The sequence below is a fragment of the Orcinus orca genome, chromosome 18 (genome assembly GCF_937001465.1).
Source record: "Orcinus orca chromosome 18, mOrcOrc1.1, whole genome shotgun sequence".
Classification (NCBI taxonomy): Eukaryota; Metazoa; Chordata; class Mammalia; order Artiodactyla; family Delphinidae; genus Orcinus; species Orcinus orca.
This window is the reverse complement of record NC_064576.1, coordinates 69,479,195-69,496,289: the sequence shown is the minus strand read 5'-3', so window position 1 is coordinate 69,496,289 and position 17,095 is coordinate 69,479,195. Positions and strand designations below refer to the sequence as shown.

General features: G+C 34.2%; 1 protein-coding gene across 7 annotated transcripts in view; it reads left to right on the top strand.

Moving 5' to 3' along the window:
* Positions 1-10,747, top strand: part of PDS5B (PDS5 cohesin associated factor B) — a 197,241-nt gene extending 186,494 nt beyond the window's left edge. For 3 of the 7 annotated variants that reach the window (XM_033410139.2, XM_033410138.2, XM_033410142.2), the window contains 4 exons: positions 2,821-3,260; positions 3,351-3,461; positions 6,390-6,525; positions 7,981-10,747. In XM_033410139.2, coding sequence (XP_033266030.1) covers positions 2,821-3,260; positions 3,351-3,461; positions 6,390-6,525; positions 7,981-8,016 — 723 coding nt within the window. In that variant the 3' untranslated portion in view covers positions 8,017-10,747. Of the gene's footprint in view, positions 1-2,820; positions 3,261-3,350; positions 3,462-6,389; positions 6,526-7,980 lie in introns of those variants that run through there. The other 4 variants (XM_004282205.3, XM_004282206.4, XM_033410141.2 and 1 more) reach the window with 3 other exon arrangements.
* Positions 10,748-17,095: the final 6,348 nt, after the last annotated feature.

Here is a 17,095-nt window from a genome sequence, read left to right as displayed (position 1 = left end):
CAGCCACTTTTTCAGATCTTTGGATGTCAGAATGAGTTGTAGCATTGAAAATTGGAGGGTTTAGTTTTAATGTTTCTCTTCCCATCTCTAAGTAATGACAGGTAATTTTTAATTTATGTACAAAACTCTAGATAAATACTAACAAATTAAAACCAATTATTTATAGGGCTTTATTTTCCCCTAGATTTCAAGGATAATTTAAACGCTAAAAAGAATAAAAAGCAAATCAACATCCCAAATAAAAATACTAACAAGATAATCTCAGATCATGCCAAGCAGACACAAATAAAATTTAGAATTCATTCTTGACAAATATGAACTCTTTGTAAATTAATACTAGAAGGATACTTCATTAACATGCTAAAAGTTTTATCTGTTTAAATCAGTAGTCAGTGATTTAGTCAAAATTATTATTCTTAAAGGCAAAATACTTGAAACATTCTTATTAAAACTCAGGAACAAAACAACCTGTTGTTTAAAATTGTTCTAGAATATTTGACCAGTTCTGAAAGACATTATTAAATAGGAACCAGAAGTATGACAATGAAAAAGAAGAGACAAATTTATTTTTATTTTTGTACTCTTAAAAAAAATAAGGGAAGCAGTTGAAAAACTAAGAGTGTAGGCGTATGTATGTATATATGTAACTATAATTTTACTCTGGTAATTTTACTTTATACCAGATGTACACTTGGGGGAAAGGGGATTTACTTTACAACACTAGCCATTACAACAACGAAATTAGATAGATGGATCTAAACATAACCTTAAAAAGAGGTAGGGGGAACCTATGTGGAGAAAATACCAAAACTGAGAAACAGAAGAGAGAGAAGACATGCCATATTCCTTCATGGAAAAAATGAGTTAAAAAGATGACAGTTCTTTCTAAATGAAGATATCATTGTAAAATTCCAGTGTGATTTTAAGTCCATGTGGAAGAATAAAATGGATGCAAAAAAGAGGAGTAATAAGATCAGCCCAACCAAACACAAACATACTTAGCTATAATTAGTAAAATATTGCACTGTTGTTACATTAGCCCAGAACCATTATTATTATTTATTTTTTTTTTTTTGCGGCATGCGGGCCTCTCACTGTTATGGCCTCTCCGATTGCGGAGCACAGGCTCCGGACGCACAGCCTCAGCGGCCATGGCTCACAGGCCTAGCCGCTCCGCGGCATGTGGGATCTTCCCAGAGCAGGGCACGAACCTGTGTCCCCTGCACCAGCAGGCGGACTCTCAACCACTGCGCCACCAGGGAAGCCCACATTATTTTTTGAAAAATAATGCAAAATAAAGGAAGCATTACAAATAAGTGATTTTGAAATTGATTAGATGTCTGTTTGGCAGTGGAAGTAGGAAAAACAGTTTAGAACCTCAACTCAGCATCCTATTCTAAAACAAGATACAATAATGTCTTAGTCTGCTCAGTCTGCCATAATAAAATATCATAGACTGGGAGGCTTAAACAACACAAATTAATTTTCTCACATTTCTGGATGTTGGGAAGTCCAGGATCAAGTGTGGGCCAATCCAGTTCCTGGTGGGAGCTCTATTCCTGGTTTGCAGACGGCCACCTTCTTACTGTGTTCTTAACATGGTGGAGAGAGAGACAGCAAGATTTCTCTGGTGTCTCTTTTCATAAGGATACTAATCCCATCATGAAGGCCCCACCCTCGTGACCTTATCTCAACTGAATTACCTCCCAAAGGCCACATCTCCAAGTAGTATAGTATCATAGCACTTCAGCATATGAATTTTGTGGGGACACAATTCAGTTCATAACAAATAGGAAATAAAATTTAAATATACACAAAAGTGTAGAATATTTAGATTAAAACTCAGACTTTAATAAACAGGTGGACAAAGGGCATAATACCAAGGATATAATTAGGCAGTTCACAGGCAGGAAACACAAGTGACTAATTAAACATATTAAAAAATTATAAGTAATTAGATAATTTTTCTTTTCACTGTTTTTTTACGAATGTAAACTGGAACAGACGTTTTGGAAATTAACTTAGTACTATAAATATTATGTGTCTTATGTACATGTGTATACCTGTGGAGAGCATTATAAATTCATATGCACTATTCTTGGTTTCTTTGAAGAATTTCTTCAGTCTCCATCTGCTGGTCAGTGCTTAAATTCAGTGAATGTAGACTGGTATTTTATTTTAAATTTGAAAGTCACTGATTTTTAAGTTATTTTTTTTGTTAGTTGTATCTGGGAAGAAGTGATATCTTTGATTCAGAAGTGTTTTCAGAATTTTTAATAAATGATGAATATGTTTAAACTTTTGTATCTTGCAACCTCCATTTATAAAATAAAAATAGTTCTTTTATGATGTGTATGCATGATATATATATAACATAGTTGATATTTTATGTCTTATTATACATTGTGTGGTAAAATTAGGATTACTTAAATTGACTATCAGAACAGATCCATTATACTTCAGTATAGTTGTCCATTATTTAAGCATTCAATTTAGAATGTTCTTTTTTATGAAATAGCTCTTCACCAAAAATTTATAATCTAATCAAATACTGATCTTGAGGGGTTTCATTTGAGGCTCTCTAGCTTGAGTAAGAATAAAAACGTACCCTCTTACCCCCAGATAGTGTTTTAAATTAGAAAATTATTAATAAAGGCAAGTAAGTAGTTATCGTTCTGATGTACTTCAGAACTCTATACCTTATTTAGGTACATTTTTATGACTGAAGTGGATAACAAATTTTTTTTTTGATTCTTAAAAATACATATACTAACAATGCATACTAAGTTTTATATTTGAAATTGTGGCTTTTATTCCTAGTCTGAATTGGACAAACCTAGAAGCCGGAAAAAAACACCTGTAACAGATTCAGAGGAGAAATTAGGGATGGATGACCTGACTAAGTTGGTACAGGAACAGAAACCTAAAGGCAGTCAGCGTGGAAGGAAGAGAGGCCATACGGCTTCAGAATCAGACGAACAGCAGTGGCCTGAGGAAAAGAGGCTCAAAGAAGATATATTAGAAAATGAGGATGAACAGAATAGTCCACCAAAAAAAGGTAAAAGAGGCCGACCACCAAAACCTCCTGGTGGAGGTACACCCAAAGAAGAGCCAACAATGAAAACTTCTAAAAAAGGAAGCAAAAAAAAACCTGGACCTTCAACAGCAGAAGAAGAGGAAGAAGAAGAAAGACAAAGTGGAAACACAGAACAGAAGTCAAAAAGTAAACAGCACCGAACTTCAAGGAGAGCACAACAAAGGTAAGTATGTTTAATTCTAAACTGCATACATTTGGTTACTATATTATAAATCATAATTTGATGCTATCCACATTTGGGTCTTCCCCAAAGCAGAGCAGAATCTCCTGAAACTAGTGCAGTTGAATCCATACAATCCACACCACAGAAAGGACGAGGAAGACCATCAAAAACGCCATCACCATCACAACCCCCCAAAAATGTGTAAGTTGTAAATAATATTAAATTTCAAACCAGTTTCAAATTATTTTGCAGGGGTTCATAAATTTCTAAATATACATAGGGCTGTATTTAAATCCCATATATTTAGCCCCATTACACTAGATAACATAACATTTTTGTAAACTTACCTAGGTGATTGATACCCAGTCAACCTTTGGTGACATTTGTACATTTTTACAGGTTTTAGACAAAACTTTATAAATGAATACCAAATAGTTTATTATTTCCAATACGTACTTTATGGTACCTGAAGAGATGATGAAGTATTTTTAAATAATTACAGTATAGACCACGTTACCTTGTCATTCCATGCTACAATTTTTCTTCGTGTCTTTCCTCAACAGCTTTAAAAAATAGCTTTTACACTTTTGCTTTGATTCTTTGAACCATGTCGGAAAGTAACAGGCATCATTTTTCTTAAATTACATCTGTAGAAATTACCACATGGTGATCTCAAGTTTTTGATGTCTTGATTTTGTTTGTTTTCTAATCACATTAACACATCTGTATCTATAGATAGTTTTGGATGTTCACACATGTACATGTTTATAGGAGAGTTACAGTAACAAATCTGTGTCCAAACTTATTAAAGTGACAGGGGCATCAGTGTTGTAATTTGTAAATTGGCACTTTTTTCTCCTCAAAGTAGAAATAGAATAGCGTGTCTTCTACTAGAAATTTTGCAGTTTTTCTGAAAGTAATCCCATACTTGAATAGCTTGACTTTTCAGAGTTGCCAACAGACCTTGGTTAAATACTCAGTTACCTTCAAAGTTTTTCCTGTTCCTGTGTATTCCATAGGAAGAGGAAAAGTTACCTGAGTGTCTAGCCAGTACTTCCTGCCTTTTTCCATATAATTTTTCCCTCAGATAAAAAGTAAAGGTAAGTACATTTTTGTGGCAGCTTCATAAATGTGTTTGTATTCAACCATGGAAAATCATTGTTTTTTCGATAAAAAAATATTCTTAAGGCATCTTAAATTCCCGTCGTTAATTTATAACAAGAATATAACAGGGTGAATATCTTTCATGCTTGTAACTTTAATTTGTTTCTGTTTGGGCCTCATAAAATTAAGGGCTTAGATGATTATCATGTTACCTCCTAAAATTACACAAGTTCCTCACATGAGTGTTCTAAACCAAACAAACATTTCTGTTAAAAAATCAATACAGAAAGAAATTCTGTATTCTGTCTTAACAACCTAACTTCCTTTCACTGGGAAGCCCCTTTTTAGAGGTAATGTAATAACATATGTTTATGATTTGTCTGTTTTCTTGTTCTGACCTCAGTGGAATTGAGAAAGATTGTATTATTTTCCTTGTATTTTCTTCTGTTAATTCTGAAAAACTGAATCAAGTACGTTTGAGTAATTGGTTTGAGTATGGATTAAACAATATCTATTTTCGATTGCTTATAGAAATGATAGGCTAAGTTCTTAATTAAAAAACAAATATTTATCAAGAGAGATACATTTAATTAAATGGTGACATCTATTACATATTTTTGAGTGTCTCCTGTTTCAGAGGGTACTAGGTGCTAGGGAATATAGTGGCACGAAACAGGCACGATTCTTACCCTTATAGGACTTACCGTCTAAATGGGCATGTAGTCATTAAATAATCACACATAAATATGGAATAGTAAATTGTGCTATGTGCCCTGAAGGATAAAGTTAGGGTGCTGTAAGAGAATGTAAGGACAGGGCTGGGGAATTGGGGAAGTTTTTTTCTCTTTGGAAAGTGACCAGTTGGTTCCTTGAGAGTAGTAGGAGTTAGACTGATAGAGAGTAGGGAGAGGAACATTTCAGGTGGAGGGAACACTGTTTTGGAAGGTTCTGAAGTGGGAAAAATCCTGGCAAATTCAGAGAGCTGAAGGAAGACAAGGATATTGCTGTGTTGTAGTTGTGGGGAACTGGGGAGTGGAAGGAGATGAGAATGGACAGATAGGCAAGGCCTGTCTGCAGCGCTTTATATACTGTATTAAGGAGGTTTATGCAGTTACTCTCAGTACGTAGGGGGCTCTCTAGGGGGCGTGGCATCAGCTGTTTTTACATTTTTGAAAGATTACTTGTAGAGAGAAGTTTTTTTCTCTTTGGAAAGTGACCAGTTGGTTCCTTGAGAGTAGTAGGAGTTAGACTGATAGAGAGTAGGGAGAGGAACATTTCAGGTGGAGGGAACACTGTTTTGGAAGGTTCTGAAGTGGGAAAAATCCTGGCAAATTCAGAGAGCTGAAGGAAGACAAGGATATTGCTGTGTTGTAGTTGTGGGGAACTGGGGAGTGGAAGGAGATGAGAATGGACAGATAGGCAAGGCCTGTCTGCAGCGCTTTATATACTGTATTAAGGAGGTTTATGCAGTTACTCTCAGTACGTAGGGGGCTCTCTAGGGGGCGTGGCATCAGCTGTTTTTACATTTTTGAAAGATTACTTGTAGAGAGAAGATTACTTGCAAGAGATGAGGATGGTTTAGAAATATGTAGTAACAATGAAGATGGAGAGAAGTGAATGGATTTGAGATTTCTTTATAAGTAGAATCTTAGGGCTAGATAAAGAGTTGTAGACTATGATGAAAGACTCTTAAAATTTCTGCTTTGAGCAACTCAGCCTTTTACTGAGTTGGGAAAGGTAAAAGGAAGAGTAGACTTTGGGTTATGTTTTAAAATCCTTTATGGTATTGGTCTCAGTTACACTGACTTGTTATTTGGTAGATCTTTTTATATGTAAGATTCTAGGATTAAGTGCTTGTTTAGGGTTCGGAATGTAAGAAAAATATTTCTTGGCTTACAAGGTAATTGAGAATAAAAATGATAATAAATGAAAGCCTGTGAAATATTTAAAGCATTTCCTGTTATGAAGTAACCTACCACTTAAGGATCAGAATGTTCATTTTATTTTACATGTGTTTTACTCTAGCCGTGTAGGACGCTCCAAACAAGCCGCTACTAAAGAAAATGATTCAAGTGAAGAAGTAGATGTGTTTCAGGGTAGCTCTCCTGTCGATGATAATCCACAGGAAGAAACAGAGGAAGAAGAAGTTTCTGCAGTAAATGTATGTGTTTATGAAAGTGCCATGTGTAATAGTATGGAATATAGACTTAGAGTTGGTAAATATTTGGTCAGGTCCATTTAGCACTTGCTGTTACTTAATAATTCTAAATATTTATATATTTTTCTTCATTAGTTTATAGTGTTTCATCTGCCGGCTTAGATAGTGGAGACTATGTCCTTTGTGAAAACCTGAAACCAAGTGAGAATAATAGACGTAGCCTAGTGAAAGTGTAAATGCCCAGTTTAAAACTGAATGCAGAGAGGAACAAGTGGCAGTCTGATGTCAACACTTTACGCATTTAAGTTCTTCCTGTATCTGTTATATATACTCTTGTTTCGTAAGTATTTGTTTGAGTTTCCCACTAGCTACTAGTAGTTAGTCGTATAGAATAAAATCATGTCTTTAACTAAAATTAGCTTTTGGAATTCATAAAATTGGGAATAGACACTTCTTTTACAGAGGTAGGAATGTGATGCTTCCTGAGATACTTTTTTTTTAAAGAAATGAATGGTTTTGCTGGTTACATCTCAGATTTTTTTCTCTTTGGAAGAAATATAATTAACACATTTAAGTAAGAGCTGTCATCTTCCTAACATTAATGCTGAATCTTTGGGTCAGCTCAGCCAGCCATCTTTGTTTGAGAAACCTGTGTTCTTTGATCAGGTCCCAGGGTTGATCCCTGCCCCTCTGTTCTATTTAATATAATCAGCACTTCTGTCTGCATCAGGATGCATTTATGTGAATGAATTAAGACCACAGATAAATATGTTGAATTATGGTCTCAAACTAGTTGGGCTTGTTTGTAAAGGGTTTTAGGGGGGTGTAAAAATAAGGCTGAAGAGTTGTATATAGTGACTGATGTCTTCATCAAAGAAAAACTATACTGTAAATTAATTAAATTAAAATCCTGTTCTATTTGTATTCCTCTTGTTAATACTGATCTTTTTTGAACTAAAGTTTTATGCTTTCATTAGTACTTGCCAGTAAGTGGTAATATGTCTGAATTTCAGATTATTTATATGTATTTGATAGTTGTTATGATCCAAAGTCAATAGCTATTTTCTGAGAAAGACAGCTGTGAGCCTAAATTCATAAATATTAAATGTTTTCTTTTACTACAGAAACATAAGTAAAAAGGTGATATTTGCAATTGTTTTTCTTGCTGTTGGCATTGACTTCTGTTCATTTCTCTTTAAAATTATTAAATAGAAAAGTAAAATAGTTCTCTGTTTTGCTATCCTGGGAAAGGCTGTTTATGGGCATTCATGTATTATGTACATCTAAATGTGTGATGTCAAGGCAGGAAGTTAACATAGGAGAAAGGTTTTGAGGAAAGAAAAGCAAAGAAAATCAAGAACATGTAAGAATAATGATTGGTTAAAAAATAATAATTACTGCTGTGTCTAATTAATATGTACCCATTTTAATTAAGCATCTGGTGATATTTCTTTCAAGGTACGGCGGCGAAGTTCTAAAAGAGAAAGGCGATGAACAAATGTCATTAATAACTTTCTATGTGAAAGCTTTGAAAAAAATAATTTTTTGTCAAGCTTCAGGCTGAGTAAAGCCTTTGATGCACAAAGTGGGACTGCTGAAGAGTGGACAGTTGGACCTTACTCTGATGACCTCATGTATTTGTGGTCACATGCTTTAGCCATGCGCACGGTATAACATTGACTATGGAGTCTTGTGAAAAAGTCTAATGTGCGATGGCTATGTAGACATAAAGAAGAAACTTGTAAATATATTTTTTCTTCTTCTTTTTTTTTTAATGTTTCTGACTTCTAAAGTGCTTGTATAGCTTTTATCTGCGGCTTTAAACTGACAGTACCCAGCTGTTTATTGGATCTATTGATTTGAAAAGAGTTTGTTAGGATAGATCTTAAGCAGTAATCTGTCAGTGTTTGTATTTGTATTCTCTGCAGTTTTACTGTGAAAATTTTTTTTCAACAAATGGTGTCATTTTCTTGATGTCACAATTTGTTGGAGAGTTAAAATGATCTCTTTCCCTTGTGTATCTTACCTAGTGTTTACTCCTGGGCACCCTTAATCTTCAGAGGTGCTAAATTGTCTGCCATTACACCTGAACAATGCCTCTGATGGGAGGACGCCACGCAAACTGTGGAATAGTCCTGAAGTCGTTTGATTATTTTACACCTCAGTATTGGTCCCAGAATTTTCTGGCCTTTCATGGCAAGGAAAATTTTAAAAAGAGAGAGATTTAAAATATTATAATTTTAAAGAGTGTGTTATAAAAATAATGTACTGAGTTCTTTATCCCATTTTATCATCCCTTTTCAGTTTTTATTAATCTACTGTATCAATAAAATTCTGCAGTTTGAATTAGTTTTTAATAGTCTAGAATGTTATTGTGTATAGATATTTCCTCTTGAACATTATATTCAGAAAATGCAAATTATTACACTATAATATAAAATCTGATATATACACATTAGAAATGTTTCAGTTCTCCATAACAGTGTAAAGTTAATCAGAAAGAAAAAAATTTTATTGATGCAGTGTGTCTTTATAAAGCTGTTCTTGAAAGCAAGTGTTTTGTATTTTATAGTGAGTTGCATGTTTATGAAAAAAAGTGCTGAAAATGGGATGTGCTCTTTTCTGTAAATTCGTATTTAGCCATAGTATATGATAGATTGCCCCATAACATAGTTTTTCATCAAGAGTTTATTATTGTACTTTATTTTGGAGCCAAAAATTGTTTCTGAGGGGGAGGGGCAGGGTGGGAGTGATATATCCAACTATATGAGCTACTGTAGGTTCACAGTCTTATGAACTTCGAATGGAATTCCACTTTGTCCAGATTGGGAGAAGTGGAAATATATTTGGGTTTAGAGCATATCTTTTTTCTTTGTTGTAATCTACAAAATATAGAAACAAAGGCAGCATCCTTTATACAGTTTTATGAACTGTATTTTCAACCAAAACATATAGGTTACAACGTAATGCTTTCCTAAATTCATTTTAGTATTTCAGGTGCTGTTCTTTCATTTTTTCATGGTTACCATCAGAAAAGAAAATCATATTCTAACTTATTAAATTTATCACAATGGATAATGGAGCATTTTCATTTAATATGCCATTATGTTTAAGGTATATTTCCAAGTTGGTTATAATAGATGGGGGATATAATAAAGAAACTATTTTGGAAAGTGACATTTTACTATTTTCCAGTGTATATCACAATTGATGTGATTATTTTTCTTTTGAAGATTTCTTCATGTTTATGAAACGGCCTTTTATTTTTTAAAAAAAAGTTTTGAATTGTGTCTTGATCTCTCAATATTTAACTATTCTTCATCTACAACAGTACTGACACCAGTGATTATGGGAGGCTGCTGTATATCAAGGCAGCTAATGTTGGACCAAGATACAGTTGGTTTTTAAATGTGTCATTAGCTCAGTTCTCCCAAACACGCTATTTCTATTTCAGCAGTACAAAGGCATGTTTTTAAATCTATAAAATAAAGAATAAGGGATAGCTTTGTATTTTTGTCGTTGACTAAATTGCACCGGAAATGTTTATGGGAGTATATCTTTAAGACCATTTTATAAAACAGTGAAAAAATGATTGTGGAGGATTTTTATTTGCATGATCATATTTAACCAAATTTCACTGCACATTTAATTCTGTACATCAGTTCACAAAAATTGTTCATTGTAGATTTTGTTCAATGACAGTGAGTCTGTGATTTTATAACTTGTCTGTTCACTTTTTGGGAGGATTATGATGTAAATTTTCCATTTTTCTGTAGAAAAAATAGGTGCAATAATGATCAAAGTTTTGATGTCCTGAGTCATCTTAGGGGATTATCTCATTATGTTGAAACTTAACATTTCATGTACTAACATTTGGAGAACCACATACTGTAACTAAAGTAAAATTAAGTATGTGTAAAACGTTAATTGCTAACAGTGGTTAGCAAACTCTTCAGTGATAATGTTCATTTTGAAAATATATACTGTATAAAAAAGTTAAGAAAATATTTAACTCACTGTAACAAGTTCCATTATGAAGATCTTATGATTCTTCAGTGAGGTTGTCTTGCTGCACTCTGTAGCAAATCTGTTTAATCTACACTATAATAAAATTTCTTGCTGCAGTGCAACAGGAAGCTTTTTCAGTGATCTCCACTGTATATGTAAATTACAAATGTGGCTGTAAAACTTGTTCCGGGTATTAAAGGTTACATTACTTTCTGTATTTTCTTATAACTTGTAAGTTTGATTTTTGATTTTCCTTTTGCCCACTTAAAGAATGTCAGGAATTTAAGAATTTGTTTAACTTAGGCATATCTCCCCTACCACATAGTATTATGTCACCGTAATGAACAGTTGGTATTTAGATAGATAATCAATTTTCAGACACACTTTTGGATTTTCTGTGAAGTTGAATAAACATAAAAGCTAATATATAACTGTATTATTTTATTTATGTGAATCTATCTATATATATTTAAATATGTTTACTAAATGGAGGAAGGCACATTTTAGTGATTTTTAATTTTGGAGGCTTTGTTTCATAAAGAGGAAATATATTTCCTAGTAACATTTTTCAGACTTCTTGTTTAAACTTCTCATGTAACATCTTGGCTGGCAGAGACTTAAGTATTATTTAAAAGGTTGCATAACTGAAGAAAAGAAATGTATAATATAAACTTTAAAAGTAAACACTAAGAAAATAAGTTACTGTAGTGACAGTTTTATTAATTTGTTCAGTGAATATTTATTGAGTACCTACTATGTGCTAGGCTAGTTACAGAGGATATAGTGTGATCAGGATAGAATAAGTCTCTGCCTTTGTGGAGCTTACATTCTCCACAAAGAGGTGGGGGACTAAGGAAAACAATAAGTAATATATAATGTCATACTGTGAAAAGTATGGAGATTAGAAAAGGAAAGCAGGATAGAGAGTAGAAATGATTGGAGGAGAAGCTATTTTATATACTTAGAAGCTGCATTATTCAGTAAAATTTAGGTTTGTTAATGTCTTTATGATGAAGTGACACTTTTATAATTATAAAACATCATTTGTTAGCTGTATGAATACTTCATGCCTACTTTGTCTGATAATTGATAACCAGTTTTGTTTTAACTATTGTTTGCATGACAAAACTTTTTCTGTTCCATTATTTTCAACCTGTTTATGTCCTTATGTTTAAAAGTGCATGTCATGTAAACATTTTATACTTTGGTCTTGTTCTTTTATCCAATCTTAGAATCTTTGTTCTTTAATTAGAGTGTTTAGACTATTTATTTTTGGTATAATCACTGATACAGTAGCTTTTATTGCTATTTTTTGCCAATTTTTTCTTTATTCCTTTATTTTTTCCTTTTCCTACCTTCCTTTGGCTAGGTAAAGTACTTCTTACTATTCTATCTCTTTTATTAGCTTTTTAGTTACACCTGATTGTATTATTATTTCAGTGGTTACCCTACAGATTATAATATCTGTATTTCACTTATTATAGTCTGCGCTATATTAATGTTTTTGCCACCTTCTGAACAATGCAAGGATTTGAAAACAGTTCAATTTCATTTGCTGCGCCTCTACTCTTTGTGCTATAGTTGTTATATATTTTGTGGTTATAAATGTCAGAATATCTGTGCTTTCAATAGTCAGTTTTCTTACTTGTTTATACATACATTTTTTCTTTGCACTTTTTTATTTTTTATTTTTTTTTTGGTAGTTTTGTGCTTCCATCTTAATTCATTTTTCTTAAGCCTGAAGAAATTTTAATATTGCTTATGCTGCAGGCCTGGGGGCAGTTAACTCATTCAGCGTTTGTTTGAAAGGTCTTAATCACACCTTCATTTTTGAAGGGTATTTTCCTTGGATATGGAATTCTAGATTGGCAGTTTTATTTATTTGGCAACTTAAAAGTTAGCATTCTGTTGTCCTCTGATTTTCATATTTTTTGTTGTAAGTCAGCTTAAAACCTTTTTGCTCTTTGTAGGTAATGTGTGTTTTTTTTCTGGCTGCTTTTAGGATTTTCTCTTTATCTTTGTTTTTAGCAGTTTGACTGTGCTGAGCGTACTTATGTTTTTCATTTTATTTATCATGCTTGGGGTTTACTGAGCTCTTGAATCTGTGGGTTGAAGTATTCCATCAGTTGTGAAAAATTATCCATTCACATATTGCTTCTACTCTATTATCACTTCTCTCTTTCTGACACTACAGTTATAAATATACTTTACTGTTTGTGTCCCATGTGCTTTTTATTTTCTTCCCTGATCTTTCTGCTTTTTTTTTTTTTCTCTCTGTGCATCTGTTTGGGTGTTTTCTGTTGACCCATCTTTCAGATTTATCAAGCCTGCCTTCTGCACTGTGCAGTCTTCCATTTAATCAACCCAATTAATTGACTTCAAATATTGTATTTTTTTAGTTTTACAATGTCCAGTTATATTTTATAGATTTCATTTTTCTTTTGAATGTCTCTGTCTTTTTACTCTTTCCTCCCATTTAAAAAAAATACAGCTGGCAAACATTTGAATTATATAACTAAGTCTAACATCTGCATCATCTGTGGATCTGATCCCATTGCCTAGTTCTTTTTTTTCTTGATTACCAGTCACATTTTTCCTGGTCACACTTCTTTCTCTCACTTTATAGGGCTTTTAATTTTTTCCCCTTCTGCAGGAGAATGTTTATAAAAGAACTGAAGGATTGAAGTTGATGTCATTTTCCACCAGGAGAGAATTTGCCTTGTTTTTCTGTTAGGCATTTTAGGGCTTGATTACCTCAATCCATGGAGTTGGGCTTGGGTTGCAGCTTTTGTTAGACTCAAACTTGTTTCAAAAGTCTTGGGAGTAAGACTTGTATTATGTGACAGGCCTTGCAAGACTACCAGAGATGTCATTCAGCTTTTCTCTCCAGCCCAGCCTCTCAGCAGGAAGACTGTTTTACATAGGACAGGCAAAGAAGGTTCTTTGAGAAGGTGACATCTGATCATGGACTTCCATTAAGTGAAGGAATCAAGCCATATGGGGGGAAAAAGTATTATGGGCAGAGGGAAGAGTACGTACAAAAGTCCTTAGGGAAGAATAAGTACATCAAGGATTTCAAGAAGGCAGTGTTTCTGGAGTGAAAGTGACCAAGGGATAAAAGGGTAGGAGAGAAATTCAGAAGATAGCAAAGAATCAGATCATACCTGTATGCCTCTTGGGACTTTTGTTCAGAGTTTGATGGGAATCTACTGCAGGGCTTTGATGAGTAGGAGAGTGGCAAGATCTGGACCTGTTTTTCTTTCCTATTTTTTAATTAAAAAAAAATACTTTGGACTCAACATGTCTAAAACTGAGTGCATAACCTTTCCTTCCTGGATCTGGTCGTCTTTATATATCTGAAAATAGAACTAGCATTCAGCTAGCAATGCAGATCAGAAATCTAGAAATTACCTCCCAACTCCTCTTCCTTATGCTCATATCCATTGTGTCATCAAGTCCTGTTGATTTTACCTTCTGATTATTCCTGGAATTTTTCTACTTTTTTTCATCAGTGTATTAAAAAAAAGTAGTTCTCATTTCTTTGTCTCCAAACTTGTCTGCTCACATTTGCTCTTGCCTGACCTCAAATTTATTTTCACAGTGTAGCCAGACTATATTTTGAAATACAGTGATCCTGTCAGCAGCAGCAACAGCAACAACCCTACAGTATAAACCCTCCAATCCCATAACACTACACCATTGCATTTAGGATAATGTGCCCTACAAAGCTCAGCATCTTTGGTCAGTCCTATCCAGCCAGTCTTTTCTTCTTAGTCTCTGTCAGCTAGGCTAGTCTTTCAGTCCCCTTATACCTAGCTGCCAGAGGTACAAGTTATTAGGGTGCATATAAAGGTATATAGACATTCAAACGATAAAATAATAGTCTGTTCATTCTGCCTGGAGCACTCTTCCTTTTTCTGCTGCGTCTAGTTGTTTCATACACTACAAGTAAGAATTTTTCCTAGGAAGCCTTTCTAGATTTCTGTGATCAGGACAAACCCCACTGTTATCCGCCCCCTTAGTTTACCTCTTTATAGAGCTTATTAGCACAGTTGGCATTTGAATTGTTTGATTAACGCTTGTCCTACTGCCTCCAACATTGTAAACGACATGAAGACAGAGGTGGTGTTTTTTTTTTTACTAGTTTATCTCTAGCACACAGCACAGTGCCTAGTATACATAGTACTCAAAAACGTTTGTTGAATAATCTAAATTAACTTTACTTTATTAAAATGTAGATAAGACATTAAAAATTGTTCGATTTAAGACGAAGAAGTCTGTTAATTTATTGTGCCAGATAAACTTAACTAAAAGCTTTACATACACTGTCATCTCATGTAGTCCTCACTGTAGCTCTGTGGTCATTGATGGTATGCCCTTTAACAGATGTGGGAACTGAGGGTCAGAGATTGTAATGGTTTACTCAAGATTCCTCATCTCTAAAGTGATGACTGAGGGGTCGATCACATGTGTTTTACTCCAAAGCTATGCCCTTTTGGTACTACCTCAAATATTAATCATCAAACCAACATTGATTGAATAAATATTAATAAGTCTTAAAGAAGTAGTGATGTAATTCTCAAATTATGTTGGAATTTCCCAGTCAAGGTGATAACCTAGCATTGGCCACATTTTATTGGATACTCTGTTACCTGTTTCCCTACATTATCTCCCATTGTGAGAAATGTGTATTATCAACATTTTATAAAGAAACCTAGACTTGCCCAAAGGTCACAGAGTAGAGCCAGAGTTGATGGTCTGAAGTAATACTTACGCCATTGGTTTGGACTAGAATTTAAATAACTTACTTAAACCCAGGCTGCTTTCTATTTATTGAAAGCATATAAAATGCATAAGACAAATCTTAGATAGTGATGGATAAAAATGTAAATTTATTTACTTTACATAATTTGCATTCTTTGGTGGATGGGTTTAACTGGTTCACTAGGTAGTCTTCTGCGTATGCCCCTTGGATGCCCCTAGTTATCATGAAAAAAATCCTGGAGAGGTGATAATACTGTTAGCCCCTTATAGATAGTATGTGGATGTTTGGAGCTTGGGTGCATACCGCACATGTTCATTTGGGAATTGAGATCAACTTGGCTGAAGGGGAGAACTTTATCTGCGTTGTGGTTGGGTAGTGGGGAGATGCTCTTGCAGAAGTATTTTGGGAGAACATAGTTTAGGGCTTTGAGTTACAAAGCCAGTTAAGGGAGCTACCGATGGATTTTCAGAGCAAAAGAAGGAAGCTAGGAAATTATTAGGACTTTTCACATGACAGCTTTAGAAGGGTGTGTAGTACAGTTTAAGGGACTACAATATAGTTTAAGGGACTACTAAACTAGTCCAGTTAGTTCACTGTAAGATTAGCTTAGTAGTTTGCTCTGAAGAAGCAATTACCTAGTTTTTAAGCCTCAAAGTGTTCATAACTAGTAATTGTTAGACCTGAGTTCTGTAGTTCCATTATTCAAATAAACAGACGTTCACAGTAAGTAACAGCCAGCTGAACGTCATTTTTGATTTAAAACCTTACACAGGTACTTCCTAAATCCTTTCCCATAGAAAGGAGGTAGAAACAACACAGGCATTCAGAGCAAAATATGAAAATCACCCTTCGTTTCACCTGATCAGGATTTCAGTCTCACTTCCTTGCTTATATATACCTGTATATCTTGTTTTTATGTAAGTGGGACCATACTATACCCTTCTACAACTTTTTCCTCTACTAAATGTTTTTATAAAGCTATCAGCCATATGAGTTTATTGCACCCTTTTAACAACTGCATAAGGTTCATTGTATACGTATGCCATGATTTATTTAATCACTGTTCTGTTGATGGGCATTTGGGTTATTTACATTTTTCACTGTTACAAATGATGCAGTAAATGATCTTTCCTGTTAATGTCTTTGTGCTGAAGTGCCAGATTTCCTTGTTCATATTCTTTGCGCATTTTTCTATTTAGCTGTTTGTCTTTTTATCGTTGTTGTTTATCTCTGGGTAAAAAGGAAGGAGGTAGGGATGGGTTGTGGACTTTAGCCACACCATGTCACATTTTGTTACAAAAATATACTGTAGTTTTTGGCTAGCATATATGCTAAAAGTGAGCTTACGAGCTTTCCATGAGCTCTTTACATATTCTCACATTATTCACTTGCTTGTTAAGTTCGTGGAAGATATCTTCTAGTTAGTCACCTATCAGTGAGCTTTTTTTTTGTTTTTTGGCCACACACCACACAGCTTGCGGGGGATCTTAGTTCCCTTCAGGGGATTGAACCCAGGCCAAGGCTGTGAAAGCACCAAGTCCTAACGTACTGGACCACCAGGGAATTCCCATCTTTAAGGTTTTTTTAGTGGTGTCTTCTGTCATATAATGTGAGAGTTTTTCCTCTTTGTGAGCTCAAATCTGTCAGTATTTTTCAATGTGGCCTCTGAGTTTTGTGCTTACTGCAAGATTTTGAAATTATTTTCCTGTTTTCTAATACGTACACTTTTTTCTTTTAACATTAAATCATTTACTCTACCTGGGGACTACTTTTGTATATTGTGTGTAATTATGGTCTAAC